Source organism: Oncorhynchus tshawytscha, linkage group LG08 (assembly GCF_018296145.1).
Source record: "Oncorhynchus tshawytscha isolate Ot180627B linkage group LG08, Otsh_v2.0, whole genome shotgun sequence".
Taxonomy (NCBI): Eukaryota; Metazoa; Chordata; class Actinopteri; order Salmoniformes; family Salmonidae; genus Oncorhynchus; species Oncorhynchus tshawytscha.
This window is the reverse complement of record NC_056436.1, coordinates 37930971-37955081: the sequence shown is the minus strand read 5'-3', so window position 1 is coordinate 37955081 and position 24111 is coordinate 37930971. Positions and strand designations below refer to the sequence as shown.

The window sequence follows — 24111 nt, the reverse complement described above, 5'->3', positions numbered from 1 at the left end:
CTCAATAGCCTGGAGTGGTCGCCTCTCCCTGTCTCCTCTCCCAGACTTGATGAAAGCAACATGGACGATGTCTTTCAGGACATCTATTTCACCTGTCTGGTTCTTAGCCAAAACATCAGTGCGGACCGGGGAGAGAAGACAATAACGAGGAAGCTGCTCTAGACTATTGAGCTGCAGCCCTGGTGCTGCTGTCAGTGGGTGCAGGGTGTAACCCAGCCTTTCCCTTACAGAAGCAGGGACGATCATGAGGGCTAAAGGAGCAGAGATGCCGGGGAAGGACTGTGTCAAAGTGGCCGTACGCGTCAGACCCTTCAACAAGGTCAGTTGTGGACAGATCTGGGATGTTTCTAGTTGTTTGTTCGGTTTAGTATTTCTCTCCTACTACTTTTTCTAGGACATGATCCATCATCAGACTGTGTCATGCTATCATGCCAATCTGCACTGTGTATTGTGTACTATGTGGTCCTCCACCAATACTATACCTGCTGCACTGGTCCCCCACCCCCACGTCTCTCCCCTCCCGTGCCCAGAGAGAGAGGGATGCGGGCGGCCGCTGCATTATCTCTATGGCCTCCAGCACCATCACCATCCAGGACCCTCGGAACAACCAGAGCCCACGCTCCTTCTGCTTTGACTATGCCTACTGGTCCCACAGCGGCTTCACCAGAGACTGCTCTGGCCTGTACATACCCGAGGAGCCTGGAGGACGATATGCTGACCAGGTGAGGTGGAGAGGGGGAGAAGATACTTCTCTTGCCTGTACCTAGCTGAGGAGGAGGATACATTGAGGAGGGCAGGGCAGTAACTCTGTATGTTCTCCCTCAGGGCAGTAACTCTGTATATTCTCCTTCAGGGCAGTAACTCTGTATATTCTCCTTCAGGGCAGTAACTCTGTCGGTCTCTCCTTCAGGGCAGTAACTCTGTATGTTCTCCCTCAGGGTAGTAACTCTGTATGTTCTCCCTCAGGGTAGTGTGTTCCAGGACCTGGGGGAGGGGATCCTGGAGAATGCCCTTCAAGGTTATAACGCCACCTTGCTAGCCTACGGGCAGACTGGCTCAGGGAAGAGCTACTCCATGGTCGGGTACGGACCCAACAAGGGCCTGGTGCCCACCCTCTCTGACAAACTGTTTCAGGCCATCAGGGCCAACCAGGACAGCCGACAGTGCCAGGTGTGTATGTCTGAAATATGACTTCTTTTTTAAAAAATCTATAAAACAAATAAGAAATAAACAAAAAAAATAAGCATTTTTTTTTGTTACGTTTTTCCAACTAATCATAAAAAATTGACATGTCACAGATAGACAAACTGTACCAAAAGACAACCACAACACAGGACAATCACACAAACAAAACAAGAAGACAAAAACTAATATCACAGCCAATATTTCATTTTCAATGGGATCCTCTGTTCCCCAAGGTCTTTTTCAGCATGTTGGAAATCTACAATGAACAGGTAAGTCTGGACTTATCTCTGTCATGCCTGTTGAAAACTCTTGAGTATTAGACATGTACAGTTCACAGTGGATCTGTCCAGGTTTTGACCCCAAGCCCTTGCCCCCCCTCCAGGTGGTTGACCTGTTGTCACGGGGGTCTCGGTCTCCGGGGGGACTGCGTGTCCGAGAGGAGCAGCAGAGAGGCTTCTATGTGGAGGGACTTCGCAGGGTCCCCTGTGACAGCGCCCCACAGGTGCAACCTTCCATTATTACCTCTACGTACAGTGAAACAATACAATGACTACGAGGTCAACGTGCAGACTGTCAGCTTTACTTTTGGGGTGATTTCATCCATATCGGGTGAACCGGTTAGAAATCACAGCACTTTTTGTACATAGTCCCCCATTTTAGGGGACCAAAAGTATCGGGAGAAATTCACATTTATTATGGGTTTTAAAATAGTAAAAAGTTAAGTATTTGGTCTCATATTCATAGCACGCATTCATAGACTACATTAAGCTTAAAAAATAACCTCAAATGAAAGCTTTAACCTCATAGTCATTGTATAAGTTCAATGTCACTGTCCCAATACTTTTGGAGCTCACTGTATATGTATCAATATTATTATTATTATTATTTTTAATCAAATTGATTTATTGATGTATATATATTTTGTAGGTGGAGCAGCTGATGGAGCAGGGGACGAGGATGCGCACCACGGCCACCACACACATGAACGCCAACAGCAGCCGCTCACACATGCTCATCATCCTCCAGCTCAAACAGGTAAGTCAAATTGCCCAGTCAACCCCTAGCCCCTAATCCCTAAACACTTCTGCTCTGAGAGGATTAGATAAGTATAGAAAAAGCTTGACCTTGCCATTGGATAAGCCAGAAGGTACTTGTTTCTCATTGGATACATCTGTCCAATCCTTTCAGATCAGTGGAGGCTGCTGAGGGGAGGACGGCTCATAATAATGTCCGGAACAGAGCAAATGGAAAAGCATCAGTCCACTCATTCCGCTCCAGCCATTACCACGAGCTCGTCCTCCCCAATTAAGGTGCCACCAACCTCCTGTGCTTCAGATGTACACAGGTGCCAAGGGGAGTAGGGGCGAGAGGGGTTGATTTGGGTGTTAGAGATATGGCCCTTGGTGTTCTTATTGTATCTCTGACCCTCTCCTGTCCCTCTGCAGATCTTCTCTGAGGAGAGCATCACCAAGCAGTCTAACATCAACCTGGTGGACCTGGCGGGCAGCGAGAGACAGCGGGTGTCAGGCTCAGAGGCCGACCGGCTCAAAGAGGGCACAGCCATCAACCTCAGCCTCACCACCCTGGGCAACGTCATCAGGTCAGGGAGAGATCTGCCCTCCACGCCAACGTGTCAACAAAAACTCTTTCTATATTCATCTATTTTATCCAGTACTGCTTTTTGTATTCCGACTTCTCTCCTTCCTCCTCCTCCTCCTCCTCCTCCTCCTCTCCCTGCAGTGCCCTTGCTGATGTAGCGGTAGGGAAGAAAGTAGTCCATATCCCATATAGAGACTCTGTCCTCACCAAGCTGCTGCAGTCTGCCCTGGGGGGGAACAGCCGTACTGTCATGGTAACCCTTTGTCTACACCCTTAGAAAAAAAGATGCTATCTAGAACCTAAACAGGTTCTTCAGCTGTCCCCATAGGACAACCCGTTGGAGAAGCCTTATTGGTTCCAGGTAGAACCGTTTTGGTTACAGGCAAAAACCCTTTCCACAGAGGGTTCTTAATGGAACCCGAAAAGGTTCTACCTGGAACCAAAATGGTTTTCCTATGGGGACAGCCGAATAACCCTTTTGGAACCCTTTTTTCTAAGAGTGTAGCATGCACCTCTATTAACATCTAAAGATATGATGTGCCCTGCCTGTCATAACTAAATATCAGAATGCTCAGATTGCAGCCCTGAGTCCAGCTGATATCTGCTATGAAGAGTCTATCTCAACCCTGCGATATGCAGAAAGGTACAGTAGGTCCAGCATTCCTTCTTTGTTAGAAAACTCTTAGTATTTGACATATACAGTACAGTTCACAGATGACCCCCCCGCCCCCTTAGGGCAAAGCGTATTCAGAACCGTGCGGTGGTGAACGAGAGTCCCACGGAGCGCTTGGTGAAGGAGCTGAAGGCTGAGAATGCCAGGCTCCTGCAGAGACTCAGCCGCCTGGGACAGGAGGGACGCAGGGCAGAGGACGAAACCAGTAGGAGATGGAAGGAGGGAGGGCAGAGGATGAAACCAGTAGGAGATGGAGGGAGGGCGGGCAGGAGGGCAGAGGATGAAACCAGTAGGGGAGGGAGGGAGGGCGGGCGGGAGGGCAGAGGACGAAACCAGTAGAGGAGGGAGGGAGGGAGGGCGGGTGGGAGGGCAGAGGACGAAACCAGTAGGGGAGGGAGGGGCGGGCGGGCGGGAGGGCAGAGGACGAAACCAGTAGGGGAGGGAGGGAGGGAGGGAGGGAGGGAGGGAGGGCGGGCGGGAGGGCAGAGGACGAAACCAGTAGGGGAGGGAGGGAGGGCAGATGAGGAAACCAGTAGGCTGGAGATGGAGATAGGGGGGAGGGATGTCGTGGGCAGCATCGTTGTGACTTGGAGCGATAGCAGGAGGAGTAAGGGCAGGGAGAAGAGAAAGTGGGCAACATGTTAGTTAGAATGTTAGTGTACTAATATGTAGCTGTATTTATGTTGTTGTTGTTGTGTCCAGAGGAGCTGCGTCGGCTGTTGACCCATAACGAGCTGCAGATCAGAGCCATCCAGACGCTCTGGGAACAACATCTACAGGAGGCCTTGAAGGACTGGGAGCAGCAGTATGCGACTATCACACAGGTACGCATGCGCACGCACATACGCTCGCCCCTCATATCCCCCCTTCCTCACTCTACCCTCTCTCTCTCCATGTCTCTCTCTTTCTCAGGAGCGGAGGATGATGCAGATGCATCCGTACATCCTGAACATCAACGAGGATACTCAGCTGTCAGGGGTGGTCAAGCTCTTCATCCAGGAGGGTGAGTCTCTCCTCTGCCCCAGACTACAGCTTTACGATCGAATGAACATACACACACTCAATCAAGACTTTGGGAATTGTGTGTGTGTTTTATAGGTGAGTGGGATATAGGGCTCTCTGACTCTTCACCCAGGTCCATCTCAATCAGGGGCCTAGGGTGAGTATGACGCACACAAAAAAAATATTTTGAAAACGTGCAAATTGGCTTTGAATTCATCACAATTTTTTTCATCAAGCACAAAACCTGAATAAATGCGGACTGCGTTTGACAGGTGCTGCTTTGTTTGGTTCATTTATGACATCAATAAAAGGGACAGTCTGGGAATGGTACATACATTTTATAAATAGTTACAAAAAAAAGAAAATAAAGGTCACCAATAAACCCTTTTTACCTCCTCAGGATCCAGGACCGTCACGCTGTGTTCATTAACGTCCAGCGTAGGGTGTACCTGACCCCACTGGCGGGGTCAAATGTCATTGTCAACGGAACACCCATCTCCCAGAAGACCGAGCTGCAGCACCTGGTTCGTCTCCATGGAATCAAACTATTTCTGCCATTTTGAAACAGGCCCCTCTGTGGAACTATAGGACATATACTCAGCGTAGTTCAGACATTAGTCGCAACGTGGTCAAAACTGATGAGCACGAACATGAGCGCGAGTTTTTCATATGGGCTTAATAGGTAACGGTAAAGGCTAGGGGTTAAAATAACATTTACGGTGCAAATTGGAAAGTATTCAGACCCCTTAACTTTTTCCACAATTTGTTAAGTTACAGCCTTATTCTGAAATTGATTAAATTGTTCCCCCCCTCATCAATCTACACACAATACCCCATAATAACAAAGCAAAAATGTAAATATCACATTTACAAATGTTTTTGTCTCGACACAATCCTGTCTTGGAGTTCAATGGACAATTCCTTCAACCTCAAGGCTTGGTTTTTGCTCCGACATTGACTGTCAACTCTGTCACTTTATATAGACAGGTGTGTGCCTTTCCAAATCATGTCCAATCAACTGAATTTACCACAGGTGGACTCCAATCAAGTTGTAGAAACCTCTCATGGATGATCAATGGAAACAGGATGCACCTGAGCTCAATTTCGAGTCTCATAGCAAAGGGTCTGAATACTTATGTAAATAAAATAAAATTTACATTTATTTTTAATGAATTAGCAAAAACATTTGCAAACCTGTTTTCACTCAGTCATTGTGGGGTGTTGTGTGTAAAAAAGTATTTAATACATTTTAGAATGAGGCTGTAATTTAACAAAATGTGGAAAAAGTCAAGGGGTCTGAATACCTTTCGAATGCACTGTATGGCTAGTAATAATCACTATAGTTCATCTCCCATCTTCTCTAGCATGACCAGATTGTGATGACCACCACTGCCCCTATCCTATGAACTATGCCTCGGAAGTGGACAATGGTTTAAGTCCTTGATTCCTACCCTCATATCAACCCGACCTCTGCCCCCTCGCCTCTAGGACCGACTCATCCTGGGTTCTAACAGCACCTACCTGTTCATTGGCTACCCATCTGAGAGGGGCGGGGATGACTGGAGTCGCTATGACTACGACTACTTCCAGTCTGAACTGGCAGCCGCTGAGGGCATCAACCTCCACTCACTGTGTGAGGAGCAGACACAGGGTAGGAGAGAGAGAGATGGAGGGAGAGAGAATGAATGAGAGAGACAGAGTGAGAGAAAGAGAGAGGAAGGGAGTGTGGGTGGGTGTGGGTGTGCATGCATGTGACAGAGGTAAAAAAGAGAGAGAAAGGGTAGAAGAATCTGTTTTAGAGAGCAAAAGCTTGTGTAAGAGAGTGGCAGAGAGAAACGGGGAGAAGTATCAGTCTCCTAGAGAGAGAGAGAGAGAGCTACTGTGTGCGAGACAGAAAGAGCGAGATTACCTCGATGTTAGTGTCTCACACAGAAATTGATGATGTGTGTATTTCCTCTCGCTCTGTCTCCCCCTGTAGGTGACTCCAGTGCAGTCCCCAGTCAGACTGACCCCAGTCTCCTGGCTGTTTTCTATGACTACATCAAACTGATGCCCATGGTGGCTGAGGCCAACCAGATGAGCCAGGAGCTACACAAGGTGACAGATAAACACAATATTATACCTTTAAAGGAATACTTCATGATTTTGTCAATGAGGCCCTTTATCTACTTCCCCAGGGTCAGATGAGCTCATAGATACTATTTGTATGTCTCTGCGTGCAGTCTGAAGGAAGTCGCTAATTGCTTACTAGTGTTACTTAGTATTTGCTCGTGAAACTACCTCTAACTTCCTTATTACTGGAAACGCAGAGACTTCAAAATGGTATCTATGAGTTAATCTGACTCTGGGGGAGTAGATTGACCAAATCCTGAAGTATCACTTTAATCCTGATGGGTTTGACATTCTGTTTTATAATTCCCCATTATGCATGGTTTACATGTTAATGAGGCAACATTTTCGTCCTGAGATTTGCATCATTAGATCATAAGGTAGAGATTTGCATCATTAGATCACAACGTCCCCTATCATTCTCAACATCCCTAAAACCAATGTCCCTTGTGTTTGTGAGAAAAATATGTAATTTTAGATAACAATGAATTATATAGTGTTATTTCCCTGGATTTCAGTTTGTATTGACTACTGGATGTAATCTGAGTAACGCTAAACCATTACATGAATCATCTAATTATCTAATTATGTGTCCAGGGGGTGGAATTTAAACTGGAGATTAAGAACCTGGCGTTATCAGACTCTAAAGGTCATGACTTGGAGAAGGAGATCGCTGTCAGAGTGACATCACTGGAAAACAAACAGGTGGGGAGACCATGCTGTCAATCACACCTCCTGAATATTGTCATACTAGATGACTGTAATATCTCTACCTGGAACATAACTTGACCCATTTAGCTATGAACACTATCAACCCCTAAATTATTGCAAGGTCCACTTGTGGTTTTATTCCAAAAACATATTTGATTATAATCTGTATATACAGTCGTGGCCAAAAGTTTTGAGAATGACACAAATATTAATTTTCACAAAGTCTGCTGCCTCAGTTTGTATGATGACAATTTGCATATACTCCAGAATGTTATGAAGAGTGATCAGATGAATTGCAATTAATTGCAAAGTCCCTCTTTGTCATGCAAATGAACTGAATCCCCCCAAAAATATTTCCACTGCATTTCAGCCCTGCCACAAAAGGACCAGCTGACATCATGTCAATGATTCTCTCGTTAACACAGGTGTGAGTGTTGACAAGGCTGGAGATCACTCTATGCTGATTGAGTTCAAATAACAGACTGGAAGCTTCAAAAGGAGGGTGGTGCTTGGAATCATTGTTCTTCCTCTGTCAACCACGGTTACCTGCAAGGAAACACGTGCCATCATCATTGTTTTGCATAAAAAGGGCTTCACAGGCAAGGATATTGCTGCCAGTGGATTGCACCTAAATCAACCATTGATCGGATCATCAAGAACTTCAAGGAGAGCGGTTCAATTGTTGTGAAGAAGGCTTCAGGGTGCCCAAGAAAGTCCAGCAAGCTCCAGGACCGTCTCCTAAAGTTGATTCAGCTGCGGGATCGGGGCACCACCAGTACAGAACTTGCTCAGCAATGGCAGCAGGCAGGTGTGAGTGCATCTGCACGCATAGTGTGGCGAAGACTTTTGGGGGATGGCCTGGTGTCAAGAAGGGCAGCAAAGAAGCCACTTCTCTCTAGAAAAACATCAGGGACAGACTGATATTCTGCAAAAGGTACAGGGATTGGACTGCTGAGGACCGGGGTACTGTCATTTTCTCTGATGAATCCCCTTTCCAATTATTTGGGGCATCCGGAAAAAAGCTTGTCCAGAGAAGACAAGGTGAGCGCTACCATCAGTCCTGTGTCATGCCAACAGTAAAGCATCCTGAGACCATTCATGTGTGGGGTTGCTTATCAGCCAAGGGAGTGGGCTCACTCATAATTTTGCCCATGAATAGAGAATGGTACCAACACATCCTCCAAGAGCAACTTCTCCCAACCATCCAGGAACAGTTTGGTGGTGAACAATGCCTTTTCCAGCATGATGGAGCACCTTGCCATAAGGCAAAAGTGATGACTAAGTGGCTTGGGGAACAAAACATCGATATTTTGGGTCCATGGCCAGGAAACTCTCCAGACCTTAATCATATTGAGAACTTGTTGTCAATCCTCAAGAGGCAGGTGGACAAAGAAAAACCCACAAATTTTGACAAACTCCAAGTATTGATTATGCAAGAATGGGCTGCCATCAGTCAGGATGTGGCCCAGAAGTTAATTGACAGCATGCCAGGGCGTATTGCAGAGGTCTTAAAAAAGAAGGGTCGACACTGCAAATATTGACTCTTTGCATCAACTTCATGTAATTGTCAATAAAAGCCTTTGACACGTATGAAATGCTTGTAATTATACTTCAGTATTCCATACTAACATCTGACAAAAATATCTAAAGACACTGAAGCAGCAAACTTTGTGAAAATTAATATTTGTGTCATTCTCAAAACTTTTGGCCACGACTGTATAGTGTCTTGCGAAAGTATTCACCCCCTTTGGGATTTTTCCTATTTTGTTGCCTTACAACCTGAAATTAAAATAGATTTTTTTTGGGGGGGTTGTATCATTTGATTTACACAACATGCCTACTACTTTGAAGATGCAAAATATTTTTTATTGTGAAACAAGAAATAAGACAAAAAACTGAACTTGAGCATGCATAACTATTACCCCCTCCAAAGTCAATACTTTGTAGGGTCACCTTTTGCAGCAATTACAGCTGCAAGTCTCTTGGGGTATGTATCGACAAGCTTGGCACATCTAGCCACTGGGATTTTTGCCCGTTCTTCAAGGCAAAACTGCTCCAGTTCCTTCAAGTTGGATGGGCTCTGCTGGTGTACAGCAATCTTTAAGTTTTACCACAGATTTTCAATTGGATTGAGGTCTGAGCATTGACTAGGGCATTCCAATACATTTAAATATTTCCCCTTAAACCACTCGAGTGTTGCTTTAGCAGTATGCTTAGGGTCATTGTCCTGCTGGAAGGTGAACCTCCGTCCCAGTCTCAAATCTCTGGAAGACTGAAACAGTTTTCTCTCAAGAATTTCCCTGTATTTAGCGGCATCCATCATTTCTTCAATTCTGACCAGTTTCCCAGTCCCTGCCGATGAAAAACATCCCCACAGCATGATGCTGCCACCACCATGCTACACTGTGGGGATCGTGTTATCGGGTGATAAGAGGTGTTGGGTTTGCATCAGACATAGCGTTTTCCTTGGTGGCCAAAAAGCTAAATTTTAGTCTCATCTGACCAGAGTACCTTCTTCCATATGTTTGGGGAGTCTCCCACATTCCTTTTGGCGAACACCAAACGTGTTTGCTTATTTTTCTCTTTAAGCAATGCCTTTTTTCTGGCCACTCTTCTGTAAAGCCCAGCTCTGTGGAGTGTATGGCTTAAAGTGGTCCTATGGACAGATACTCCAATCTCCGCTGTGGAGCTTTGCAGCTCCTTCAGGGGTATCTTTGGTCCCTTTGTTGCCTCTCTGATTAATGCCCTCCTTGCCTGGTCTGTGAGTTTTGGTGGGCGGCCTTCTCTTGACAAGTTTGTTGTGGTGCCATTTTCTTTCAAGTTTTTTTTCTTCATTTCACCACTTTGGACTATTTTGTCCATTACATGAAATACAAATAAAAATCCATTTAAATTACAGGTTGTAATGCAAAATATGAAAAACGCCAAGGGGGATGAATACTTTTGCAAGGTACTGTATAGTGTATGTAGGATCCGTATTGCTGCATAGAGCTGAGTTAAGTGTCAGGTGTGTGTGTAACTCAGGTGAGTGTGTTGTCCTCTCCCCACAGGTGTGGCTCTGGTCCAAGGCCAAGTTTGTGAACCGTAAGTTCCTGATGGAGGAGTTGTATCAGCAGCACCATACGGAGCAGAAGGGAGAGGGGGTGGCCAGGGCGCCCATGCCCAGAGACAGAGACCCTTTTTGGGATCCGCTGGAGCCCCTGCTCTTGGGCAGCGCCCACCTCTGGCTGCAGTCTCTGGCTTTCCGTATCGCACTGGAGGAACAGCTGGAGGTACTGTGTGTGTGTCTGTGTGTGTGCGCGTGCATGTGTGCGTGTCGTTCTATCTCATCCCTATCTGTGTTTCCAGGTATTGGGGTCAGAGGGCACTGAGGAGGCCATACTGCAGGCCCAGCTTCTACCATGCAGCCCTACAGGACTGTGGGTAACATTACATTACAGAAGAATGGGAGGCAGACACTTTACCGGGTTGTGTTCAGTACGGACAGAGAAAACGTTTTGAACCTGAACTTGTCCAATTGGAACTCAGATCTTAATTTTTATTTTGCTATGTTGTGCCCTAATGAACACAACCCAGATTTAAATCATTGCAGTCTAGAATAACATGAAGAAGAAGAACATGAATGGTTGGCTAGTTGAATCAGGGGTGTTAGATACATATGGCCACTGGCTACAGTATCAAGCATTTCAGAGTCCCTGTCCATGTAATGTTATTCATTGTGATCTAAAAGGCAAAACTGATCCTAAAACAGCCTTCTGAGAGGTTTGATACATACGGCCCCTGGCCCTCCTGTGTCCAGGACTCTGGGGGAGGATGACATCCTGATCGACCCCTCTGAGCTACTGGGGAGACGGCTGGACTTCCAGCTGGTCCTGGATCAGTGCTGTGGCCTGCGCTGGGTCCAACAGGCCAGGGACAGGGGAGTTCAGATAGGGTGAGTGGGCTAGAGATCTGGGGTGGTATTTGTTCTTTAGTATTAATAAGTATTTGTTCTTAATTGACTTGACGTCACCTTTCCCCTGCCAGGTTCAGGATGTTCGACAGTGCCCAGCCCCTCTACACTCCGGCCGTGTGGCACAATGTCAACCCCCTGCTGGACCAGCGGGTCCACTTCACCTCTCTGCACACCTCCCAAGGCCTGCTAGAACACCTGCAGACCAGCGCCCTGGTGCTGGAGCTCTGGGGCCTACAGGGTAAGTAAGCCTGGGACTTGCCTACAAACCTGAGCCCAGTAAGGGTAAGCCTGGGGCTCGCCTACAAACCTGGGCCCAGGATAGTAAGGGTAAGCCTGGGACTTGCCGACTTGGAACTCGTACTGTATTCATACTGTATGACCGTGTAAAGGACATCATGCTGCTTGCTTGGCGAGTACCCCTTTCTCCTCATTCGGCTCATACCGGTGATTGAACGCAGGACCTCTGCCTCGCAATCACACTTGACTGCCATCCTGAAGCATCTTACCCGGTCACACCCATGAAAAGCTAGCTATGCCGCAACGCAAGTGGAGACACCTCAGGCTGAGGAGCGAGTTTCACAGATCCAATCTGCCACACATACACGTACACCTGGGTAACGCTTGATACTTTCCTGTCCAGAGGGATGTAGAGACATGGTGTCGTCTCTGGAGGGAGTGAGGATGACTCCAGAGGGATGCTTCATCATCGACCAGGCTGGCGCAACTGAGACAGCTACTGTGAGTCTACATCAGACATCTGTACAACACTCGGAGATTTAGAATTTGTCATATTTGTAGGACAGGCTTATAGATTTACATGAGACCTCAAAGGGTTAAATAGTATGTGTATCCACTATAGTGTGTGTGTTGCAGACAGTGGACCCTGGCTCAGAGCTGAGCTGCTCTCTGAGGGCTCTACAGCAGGATGTAGAGGAGCTGAGGAACACCAACGCTGCACTGAAGACCGAGAACAACACACTGAGGGATCAGCTCAATACAACTAAGACCGGTCAGACATGTACTAAACAACTGAACTGTCAAATTCTCTCGCTCTCTCACTCACTCTCTCCCCTACTCTGTGTAGGAGCAGAGTGGGGTCGTGGTCGGTCAGAGATGCGGGGCAGCAGTCTGCGGCCCAGCTGTGATGCAGAGTTTGCCCGTGCCCTGAAGGTCTTCTACCACAGCATGACCTCTGTCAGGGTTCAACTGCAGCGCCTGCGCAGGCACAGGCCCAGTGTATGTATCAATCAGTCAATTAATCAATCTACTTACCTACTTATTGACTGACTGATCTAAGATCAGTGTGTTTGTGTGTGTGTGTGTGTGTGTGTGTGTGTGTGTGTGTGTGTGTGTGTGTGTGTGTGTGTGTGTGTGCATATATGTGTGTGTTCCAGGAGGAGTCAGATCTCTTGGGGCTCAGGCTGTTTGTGGATGAGCAGGGTGGTCTGCTGCGTGATTTCTCAGAGCTGCTGGAGCAGAGCGTCTCCTCTCTCAAACAGGATGTGGCCGCCATTGTACGACGCAAACGGGAACGCTCAGGAATCTGGTCCTGACTCCCATCCTCATCTAGTCCTGAACAGAACAACTGGAACTCCCCATCAAACTAATGTAATGCCCAATCCCAAAATGACCCCTGGCCACAACCTCTAGGGCCAGGGCACTTCATGTAGGTGTGAAAGGATCTGATAGGTAAAAACGTGCTGCACTTCCACCTTGCTGAATGATTGGCTGGGTGGGAGTTTCAACATGTTGCTTTCATATTTTCAATCCCTTCAGATTTACACAAGTGCCAAGAGGAAAAGGGTCAGTTAGGTTTTTGATCCTGTGTTTTATGGTCAACAAGTTGGGATTATATATTGGACTCCCGTAAACGCTAATGCTAACAATACTAATGTAGTGCAACTAGTGTTTGTGTGTTTACACTCCATTACATCTTGACATTGTTGTATTACCAGAAATACAGTTGTTTCACTGCAGAGATCAACTCTGTCAATTCTGGGCCCGTATTCATGAAGTGTCTGAGTGCTGATCTAGAATCAGGTTCCCTGTCTATATAATTATGATTTTTTAATTTGACCTTTATTTAACCAGGTAGGCCAGTTGAGAACAAGTTCTCATTTGCAACTGCGACCTGGCCAAGATAAAGCAAAGCAGTTCGACACATACAACAACAGAGTTACACATGGAATAAACAAACATACAATCAATTTTTTATTTGACCTTTATTTAACTAGGCAAGTCAGTTAAGAACAAATTCTTATTTTCAATGACGGCCTAGGAACAGTGGGTTAACTGCCTGTTCAGGGGCAGAATGACAGACTTGTACCTTGTCAGCTTGGGGATTTGAACTTGCAACCTTTCGGTTACTAGTCCAACGCTCTAACCACTAGGCTACCCTACCGCCCCAATAATACAGGGGAAAATCTATATACAGCATGTGCAAATTAGGTAGGATAAGAGAGGTAAGGCAATGAATAGGCCATGGTGGCAAAGTAATTACAATATAGCAATTAAACACTGAAATGGTAGAATGTGCAGAAGATGAATGTGCAAGTAGAGATACTGGGGTGCAAAGGAGCAAGATGAATAAATAAATACGGTATGGGGATGAGGTAGATTGGATGGGCTTTTTACAGATGAGCTATGTACAGGTGCAGTGATCTGTGAGCTGCTCTGACAGCTGGTGCTTAAAGCTAGTGAGGGAGGTAAGAGTCTCCAGCTTTAGTGATTTTTGCAGTTCGTTCCAGTCAATGGAACCAGAGAACTGGAAGGAGAGGCGGCCAAAGGAGGAATTGGCTTTGGGGGTGACCAGTGAGATATACCTGCTGGAGCGCGTGGGTGGGTGCTTCTATGGTGACCAGTGAGCTGAGATAAGGTGGGGCTTTACCTAGCAGAGACTTGTAGATGACCTGGAGCCAGTGGGTTTGGCGACGAGGATGAAGCGAGGGCCAGCCAACGAGAGCGTACAGGTCACAATGGTGGGTAGTATATGGGGCTTTGGTGACAAAACGGATGGCACTGTGATAGACTGCATCCAATTTGTTGAGTAGAGTGTTGGAGGTTATTTTGTAAATGACATCGCCGAAGTCGAGAATCGGTAGGATGGTCAGTTTTACGAGGGTATGTTTGGCAGCATGAGTGAAGGATGCTTTGTTGCAAAATGAGAAGCCGATTCTAGATTTAATTTTGGACTAGAGATGTTTAATGTGAGTCTGGAAGGAGAGTTTACAGTCTAACCAGACACCTAGGTATTTGTATTTGTCCACATATTCTAAGTCAGAACCGTACAGAGTAGTGATGCTGGATGGGCGGGCAGGTGCAAGCAGAGATCGGTTGAAGAGCATGTATTTGGTTTTACTTGCATTTAAGAGCAGTTGGAGGCCACGGAAGGAGAGTTGTATGGCATTGAAGCTCAACTGGAGGTTAGTTAACACAGTGTCCAAAGAAGGGCCAGAGGTATACAGAATGGTGTTGTCTGCATAGAGGTGGATCAAAGAATCACTAGCAGCAAGAACAACATCATTGATGTATACAGAGAATTGGACCCTGTGGCACCCCCATAGAGACTGCCAGAGGTCCGGACAACAGGCCCTCCGATTTGGCACACTGAACCCTATCTGAGAAGTAGTTGGTGAACCAGGCGAGGCAATCCTTTGAGAATCCAAGGCTGTTGAGTCTGCCAATAAGAATGTTGTGATTGACAGAGTCGAAAGCCTTAGCCAGGTCGATGAATACGGCTGCACAGTAATGTGTCTTATCGATGGCTGTTGTGATATGTTTAGGACCTTGAGCGTGGCTGAGGTGCACACATGACTAGCTCTGAAACCATATTGCATAACGGAGAAGGTACGGTGGGATTTGAAATAGTCGGTTATCTGTTTGTTAACTTGGCTTTCGAAGACCTTAGAAAGGCAGGATAGAATAGATATAGGTCTGTAGCAGTTTGGGTCTAGAGTGTCTCCCTTTTGAAGAGGGGGATGACCGCAGCAGCTTTCCAATCTTTGGGAATCTCAGATGATACGAAAGATAGGTTGAACAGGCTAGTAATAGGGGTTGCAACAATTTTGGCAGATCATTTTAGAACGAGAGGGTCCAGATTGTCTAGCTCAGATGTTTTGTAGGGGGAGGAGAAATGGGAGAGGTTTGGGCGAGTTGCTTTGGGGAGTGCAGGGCTGTTGACCGGGGTAGGGGTAGCCAGGTGGAAAGCATTTCCAGCCGTAGAAAATGCTTATTGAAATTCTCAATTATAGTGGATTTATCTGTGGTAAGTTTTTCCTAGCCTCAGTGCAGTGGGCAGCTGGGAGGAGGTGCTCTTATTCTCCATGGACTTTACAGTGTCCCAGAACTTTTTTTGAGTTTGTTCTACAGGATGCAAATTTCTGCTTGAAAAAGCTAGGCTTAGCTTTCCAAACAGCCTATGTATATTTGTTCCTAACTTCCCTGAAAAGTTGCATATCACGGGGGCTGTTCGATGCTAATGCAGAACGCCACAGGATGTTTTTGTGCTGGTCAAGGGCAGTCAGGTCTGGAGAGAACCAAGGGCTGTATCGGTTTCTGGTTCTAAATGTTTTGAATGGGGCATGCTTATTTTATGATGGTGAGGAAAGCACTTTTAAAGAATAACCATGCATCCTCTACTGACGGGATGAGGTCTATATCCTTCCAGGATACCCGGGCCAGGTCGGTTAGAAAGGCCTGCTCGCTGAAGTGTTTTAGAGAGCGTTTGACAGTGATGAGGGGTGGTCGTTTGACCGCAGACCCATTACGGATGCAGGCAATGAGGCAGTGATCGCTGAGATGTTGGTTGAAAACAGCAGAGGTGTATTTGGAGGGCAAGTTGGTTAGGGTGATATCTATGAGGGTGCCCGTGTTTACGGATTTGGGGTTGTACCTGGTGGGTTCATTGATAATTTGTGTGAGATTGAGGGCATCAAGCTTAGATTGTAGGATGGCTGGGGTGTTAAGCATGTCACAGTTTAGGTCACCTAGCAGCACGCGCTCTGAAGATAGATGGGGGACAATCAATTCACATATGGTGTCCAGGGCACAGCTGGGGGTTGAGGATAGTCTATAGCAAGTGGCAACAGTGAGAGACTTGTTTCTGGAAAGATGGATTTTTAAAAGGAGAAGTTTGAATTGTTTGGGTACAGACCTGGATAGTAAGACAGAACTCTGCAGGCTATCTCTGCAGTAGATTGCAACACCGCTCCCTTTAGCAGTTCTATCTTGTCGGAAAATGTTATCGTTTGGGATGGAAATTTCAGGATTTTTGGTGGACTTCCTAAGCCAGAATTCAGACACGGCTAGGACATCCGGGTTGGCAGAGTGTGCTAAAGCAGTGAATTAAACAAACCGAGGAGGCTTCTAACGTTAACATGCATGAAACATGCATCTAAAGGGGGAAGCTGGTCCTAGGTCAGCACTCCTATTCTGAGATGCTTTTAGGATACGGGCCCTGATCAACATCTGAGAGGTTTAATAACTTCTTTATTTCAGTTTTGAATTTTAAAAAAATGAATACCGAGACAATCAATCCATTTCAATGTAATAATTGGAAATATCTTTATTGATACAGATTAAAATAGAGAAAATCATGATAATAATTGAACAAAAATCAAGTAATTCATATTTTACTCAATTGCTATATGCAATCAAAATGATCACTTTTATTGTTGAAACATCAACCACATTATCATAGAGGTGATTATCATGTCATATAGAATATGTTGGCACATGTCTATGTTGCATTTGAATAAATACAGTGTGGGAAATGTACTAAGTTAGCACATTGATACCTTACTGTACAGTATTTGAACTTATCCAAGTGTGCTCAAGACATCCATTGGGGTTATTTTGAATGATGACTCTACACATTTTTGGTGGGTTTGCTTTGGTTGTGTTTCAGATTATTTTGTGACCAATAGAGGTGAATGGTAAATAATATATTGTGTCATTTTGTGTTTTTACAATAAAGGTGACTCCAAAATGACACAATCCATTATTTACCATGAATTTCTATAGGGCACAAAATAATCTGAAACACAACCAAAACAAACAGCAAATGCATTCAACAAATTTGCAGACAGAAGCTCGACGTAGTCATTGTGTGCTATGAATATGGGAGCGAATGCTTAATTTTTGACTACTTTAATACACATAAGTGAATTTGTCCCAATACTTTTGCTCCCCTAATATATAAGGACTACGAACAAAAAGTGCTGTACTTTCTAAAAAGTTCACCTGAGATGGATAAAAAATACACTCAAATGGCAGTCAAAAGAAGAGAAAATGCTTCACTGTCCCAATAATTACAGTGGCTGTATATGTAAATGAGTTAAGATGGTGCCGTAAGCTCACTCCACAGCTAGCTTGAAATGTCACCTATGGAGATATCGAATGAAATATTTTTCTAGCTCAATTGGCTCATACGCTGTCAAGGAGCGGTCATGTGAGTTTGCGAGCAAAAGGATTACTGGTTCGAGCCGGTATAGGGACAGTGGAGGAAGCTACAGTATACTGTTCGAAGCACACTGATGTCGGTTTCATATAGTTTAATAATGTACGCAAACTGAATCAAGCACAGCTCAGTTATTTGAAAGTATTTCAAATGTGTCGGAATATACACAAATCAAATCCAAATGTATTTGTCACCGAATACAACTGGTGTAGACTTTACCGTGAAACGCTTACTTACGAGCCCTTCAATGATGCAGAGTTGAAAAATAATAACAGTAACATGAAGAATAAAATACAGATCAATGATGAAGCTATATCCAGGAAGTACCAGTACCAGATCAATGTGGAGCTATATCCAGGAAGTACAAGTACCAGATCAATGATGGAGTTATATCCAGGATATATCAGTACCAGATCAATGATGGAGCTATATCCAGGATGTATCAGTACCAGATCAATGTGGAGTTATATCCAGGATGTATCAGGACCAGATCAATAATGGAGTTATATCCAGGAAGTACCAGTACCAGATCAATGTGGAGTTATATCCAGGATGTATCAGTACCAGATCAATGATGGAGTTATATCCAGGATGTATCAGGACCAGATCAATGATGGAGTTATATCCAGGATGTATCACTACCAGATCAATGTGGAGTTATATCCAGGATGTATCAGTACCAGATCAATGATGGAGCTATATCCAGGAAGTACCAGTACCAGATCAATGTGGAGCTATATCCAGGAAGTACCAGTACCAGATCAATGATGAAGCTATATCCAGGAAGTACCAGTACCAGATCAATGTGGAGTTATATCCAGGATGTATCAGTACCAGATCAATGTGGAGTTATATCCAGGATGTATCAGTACCAGATCAATGTGGAGTTATATCCAGGATGTCTCAGTAGCAGATCAATGATGGAGCTATATCCAGGAAGTACCAGTACGAGATCAATGATGGAGTTATATCTATATCCAGGAAGTACCAGTACCAGATCAATGATGGAGTTATATCTATATCCAGGAAGTAATAGGACCATATCAATGTGCAGAGGTATGAGATATTTGAAGTAGATATGTACATGATGGCAGGGTAAAGCGATTAGGCATCAGGATAGATAATAAAATAAAGAACAGAGTTGCAGCAGCAAATTATGAGTGTCAAAGTATGTGGTGTGAGTGTGTGTATGAATAAAGTATGGCGATTTATGGACTTATGGATTTATGGATAAGAGCGTCTGCTAAAGTGACTAAATGTAAAAGTGTGTGTGTGTGTAACATGTGTTTGTGTTGTGTCGGTGTGTGTATTGTGTGCTTATGTAGTGTAGGTGAATGTGTGTGGGTTTTGTGTGGGAGTGTGTGTATGAATTAATGTGTGTATTATGTGTCTATATACACTGAGTGTACAAAACATTAAGAACACCTGCTCTTTCCATGACCTAGACTGACTAGCTGACTTCGGCCAAATAATATTATCATTTACAGTAAAGATCATGTACTGATGAATTCCTGGAATAATGAATTGTTCTGCTTTATTTGATTCATTTGGTTTTCCGTTCCAAATGTATCTAAGGGTTGGATGTAGAGAAACCCTTGAATGAACTATATCAGTAGATGTCATTAACTGTTATACCATTTCATTACTGCACTGTGTACAAAGACTGAACAGGTGAAATCAGATAAAAGCTATGCTCCCTTATTGACGTGACCTATTAAATCCACTTCAATCAGTGTAGATGAACGGGGAGGAGACAGGTTAAAGAAGGATTTTTAAGCCTTGAGACAATTGAGACATGACTTGTGTATGTGTGCCATTCAGAGGGTGAATGGGCAAGACATAACATTTACTGTATGTGCCTTTGAATGGTAGTAGGTGTCAGGTGCCCCGGTTTGTGTCATCGACTAGGTGCAACTCAATATTAGGAAGGTGTTCCTACTGTTTGGTTTACTCAGTGTATAGTCTAGTGAGTGTAGGGTCTGTGCAAGATGGAGTTAGTGCAGGTAATTTGGGTACCAATAATTATTTAGCAGTCTAATTATTTAGCAGGATTGGGTGTAGAAGCTGTCTCTGAGCCTGTTGGTCCAAGAGCTGATGCTCCGGTACCGTTTGCCGGACAGTAGCAGAATGAACAGTCTATTGCGTGGGTATCTGAGGTCTTTGGCAATATTTTGGGCCTTCCTCTGACACTGCCTGATATAGAGGTCCCGGATGGCAGGAAGCTCAGCCCCAGTGATGTACTGGGCTGTCCGCATCACCCTCTGTAGCGCTTTGCGGTCAAGGGCGGTGCATTTGCCATACCAAGCCGTGATCCAGCCAGTCAAGATGGTCTCGATGGTGCAGCTGTAGAACATTTTGTGGATCCGAGGGCCCATTACAAATCTTTGCAGCCTCCTGAGGGGGAAGAGGCGCTGCCCTCTTCACAACTGTATGGTTGTGTGTGGACCATGTTAAGTCCTTAGTGATGTGAATGCCAAGGAACTCAAAACTCTCGATCCACTCCACAACAGCCCCGTCGATGTGGGTGGGGGCATGCTCTCCCCTCTTTCTCCTGTAGTCCACATTCCTTGGTCTTACTGACGTTGGGAAGAGCTTGTTGTCCTGGTACCACACTGCTAAGTCTCCGACCCCCTTCCTGTAGGCTGACTCATCGACGTCAGTGATCAGGCCTACCACCATCGGTTCGTCAGCAAACTTGATGATGGTGTTGGAGTCGTGTGTAGCCATGCAGTCGTGACTGAACAGGGAGTATAGGAGGGGACAAAGCACACACCCCTTAGGGGCCCCCGTGTTAAGGGTCAGCATGGCAGAGGTGTTGTTGCCTATCTTCATCTGGGGCCGGCCCTTTGTGTCTGCGTCCAGGATCACTTTGGACCGTAGCTGCAGTCTGAACAAACTTTATTATGCATTTAATACATTTCAATACATTCAACAAGCAAAATACCAACAATAATACAAAATAATGGAAAAATAGATTCAACTATTATATAAAAATAATAATAGGCCTGGTAAATTACTGTGTTTTTTTTTTTTTACAAGTGTGAGTTAAACATCTTGTGTGTTTGCCCTTTCACTGTGCTCGGATAGAGAATACTCTGGCCTTGGTTTAACACCTGAAAGGGCCATGAAAGGGACATGGAAGTGGTTGGGGTGATGAGTAACTTTTGTGAGCCAATGTCTTAGCTTCCAGAAGGCTGTCACAGTCTTATGGCATTCAAATGATGAGGGCTCAAACCCAGTCAGCCAATTAAAGGGGCAACAGTGAACACGGCTGGAGCAACCTGGCCATTTTTGGAGGCATGATGCAGCGTAACAAGGGTGATAGCTAATTGTGAATATGTGTATTATTATAAAACTGAACGAGCCTGCTCCTGTGGAATGAAGCACCCTTACTGGGTTGCATGGAACATGCATGTCTATGCACCTTAAAGCTTGAGAGACACCTCAACAAACTAAACATGAAGTAAGTATTATCATGAAATATCCAGCATGTAGCGTCAGCCTACATCTGATACTATGGCTGCGTTCACACAGCCATCCTAAGAATCCAATTGAGATTTGTATTTAATATCCAATGTTTTTTTCCCTGACCGTTCATATTCAGTTTGATCTGTGACCCATATGAGACTTGTGCATTCACACTGACGTAGCCTCTAAAATTGTCACTGTCTTCCTCCTCTTCATCTGAAGAGGAGAGGCGAGAAGGATCGGAGGACCAAAATGCGGCGTGGTATGTGTTCATTTTAATAAAGAAAACACTGAACACTGAAACACTATACAAAAACAATCAACGAAATAACAACCGTGAAGCTAATGAGAACTGTGCTGACACAAGCAATCAACATAGACAATCACCCACAAACAAACAGTGCAACCCAGGCTACCTAAGTATGATTCTCAATCAGAGACAACTAATGACACCTGCCTCTGATTGAGAACCATACTAGGCGAAACATACAAATCCCCAAATCATAGAAAAACAAACATAGACTGCCCACCCCAAGTCACGCCCTGACCATACTAAATAAATACAAAACAAAGGAAATAAAGGTCAGAACGTGACAAAAATAGCACCAGGATGCAAGGCTCATTTGCTGTCACTGTTGCTTTAAAAGTTGTTGTGGGAACAGCTAGGTCATGTACACACAAAAAAAAAAAAAAACCTTTGAGCAAATAAATCTGATCGAGGTCTCATATGAAACATCAGAATCATATCAGGATGGAGAAGCCCATACGAATGTGTAATAAATCAGAATTCAAAATATCAGATTCATGTGTTTTTTTTGCAGTTTACACCTTCTGAAAAAATCTAATAGGTATCAGATGTGCCAATACAACGGAATTGGGCTGCCTGTGTAAACGCTGCCTGAGTGACATGACGTGACATCATCAGCATGCAACATCTACCAGAGTCTACCTTTGGGGTTATCTTCTGTATCTATTTCAGATCACAGGAGAGACCATATGACTCCCATCGAGTGAGAGTGCAGCCCGAACAGACTGGTATGTAAGTGTTCCCTGACTGCTGATCCTTCACCTGCAACAGAATAAGAGATGATTTATCAATGATAATGTCAGATTGATGATCTAAGGAAAGAGAACACAGAGCTGAAAGGTACTGCGGACTCTATTCATGGTAAGGTGGAGGTGGTGCAAAGGGAGAACAAACAAATTATAGAAACCTTGCTTGATGTCGTGTCAATCAATGTGGGACAATCTCATCTTTTCAGGGATACCGGAGAATGACAACAGCAGAAGTGGAGAGGACACTGTCCGAGACTTGATGTCAACTCAACTGAACCTGCAGAGTCCATAGCATGGGTAAGGCCTCTGGGAAAAGGCCACAAGCTATTATTGCATGTTTTGAACATTTTAAGCAAAAGGAAATGGCGAAGAGCAGAGGCAGAGAACTCAGAAACATTGTTTTTGGAATGAATGATCACTTCCCCACAGAGATCAATGAAAAGGGAAAAGCACTGTATCCCATCATGAAAGAAAAGTGTTGCCTGAACCAACGAGTCTCCTTGTTGATGGATACACTTTACATCAACTGTATCGGGGCTCTAGAGTAACTCCCTGGCTATTTTAATCCAACTGTATCGGGGCTCTAGAGTAACTCCCTGGCTATTTTAATCCAACTGTATCGGGGCTCTAGAGTAACTCCCTGGCTATTTTAATCCAACTGTATCGGGGCTCTAGAGTAACTCCCTGGCTATTTTAATCCAACTGTATCGGGGCTCTAGAGTAACTCCCTGGCTATTTTAATCCAACTGTATCGGGGCTCTAGAGTAACTCCCTGGCTATTTTAATCCAACTGTATCGGGGCTCTAGAGTAACTCCTGGCTATTTTAATCCAACTGTATCGGGGCTCTAGAGTAACTCCCTGGCTATTTTAATCCAACTGTATCGGGCTCTAGAGTAACTCCCTGGCTATTTTAATCCAACTGTATCTAGAGGCTCTAGAGTAACTAACTCCTGGCTATTTTAATCCAACTGTATCGGGGCTCTAGAGTAACTCCCTGGCTATTTTAATCCAACTGTATCGGGGCTCTAGAGTAACTCCCTGGTAACTCGGGGCCTGGCTATTTTAATCCAACTGTATCGGGGCTCTAGAGTAACTCCCTGGCTATTTTAATCCAACTGTATCGGGGCTCTAGAGTAACTCCCTGGCTATTTTAATCCAACTGTATCGGGTCTCTAGAGTAACTCTCTGGCTATTTTAATTCAATGTTCAAATCTGAGTTTGTGTTACAGTGTATCATGGCAACTTCAATTATAACGAATACATGCTCTATTGATCTTCACTTGACAAGGGAAGGACTGCATATAGCTCAGGTTAATGTATGTGGCCTTCCGAACAAAATACATTAGGTTTTTAACTTGGTCAACATAAATAAAAATCATATTTTAGCTATGACCGAAACACATTTTGATGCATCTGTAAATGATGGGCAAATGAACATCAAGGATATTGTAAGGGATTTCTTCTTCCGAAGAGGAGAGGCGAAAAGGATCAGAGGACCAATATGGGGCGTGGTAAGTGTCCATGGTTCTTTTAATACGTAAATGTACACATGAACAACTGAATACAAAAACAAGAAACCGTGAAAACCCAAAACAGTCCTATCTGGTGCAAACACAGAGACAGGAACAATCACCCACAAACACACAGTGAAACCCAGGCTACTTAAGTATGATTCTCAATCAGAGACAACTAATGACACCTGCCTCTGATTGAGAACCATACTAGGCCGAATCATAGAAATCCCCAAATCATAGAAAATCAAACATAGACTGCCCACCCCAACTCACGCCCTGACCATACTAAATAATGACAAAACAAAGGAAATAAAGGTCAGAACGTGACAGATATAATCTACTTAGAAGGGACAGGAATAGGAATGGTGCAGGTGTAGCTCT

General features: G+C 44.8%; 1 protein-coding gene across 1 annotated transcript; it reads left to right on the top strand.

The window, feature by feature from the left end:
- Nucleotides 1-225: 225 nt before the first annotated feature.
- Nucleotides 226-13355, top strand: kif28 (kinesin family member 28). Its single transcript, XM_042325498.1, has 26 exons — nucleotides 226-319; nucleotides 531-722; nucleotides 967-1170; nucleotides 1419-1454; nucleotides 1568-1687; nucleotides 2113-2237; nucleotides 2539-2542; nucleotides 2643-2785; nucleotides 2926-3037; nucleotides 3360-3427; nucleotides 3520-3662; nucleotides 4160-4281; nucleotides 4370-4460; nucleotides 4556-4616; nucleotides 4860-4983; nucleotides 5948-6110; nucleotides 6438-6556; nucleotides 7166-7273; nucleotides 10330-10551; nucleotides 10628-10698; nucleotides 11079-11213; nucleotides 11306-11472; nucleotides 11875-11972; nucleotides 12108-12243; nucleotides 12319-12470; nucleotides 12629-13355. The coding sequence occupies exons 1-26, from the start codon at nucleotides 245-247 to the stop codon at nucleotides 12785-12787; spliced, it is 3150 nt and encodes a 1049-aa protein (XP_042181432.1). The 5' UTR covers nucleotides 226-244; the 3' UTR covers nucleotides 12788-13355.
- Nucleotides 13356-24111: the final 10756 nt, after the last annotated feature.

Excerpts from the sequence above, each read along its gene's own strand:
- kif28 (XM_042325498.1), top strand. The coding sequence starts at position 245 with ATGAGGGCTAAAGGAGCAGAGATGCCGGGGAAGGACTGTGTCAAAGTG. Across the intron at positions 723-966 it reads GAGGACGATATGCTGACCAG|GGTAGTGTGTTCCAGGACCT; the intron begins GTGAGGTGGAGA and ends GTTCTCCCTCAG. Across the intron at positions 6,557-7,165 it reads TGAGCCAGGAGCTACACAAG|GGGGTGGAATTTAAACTGGA; the intron begins GTGACAGATAAA and ends TTATGTGTCCAG.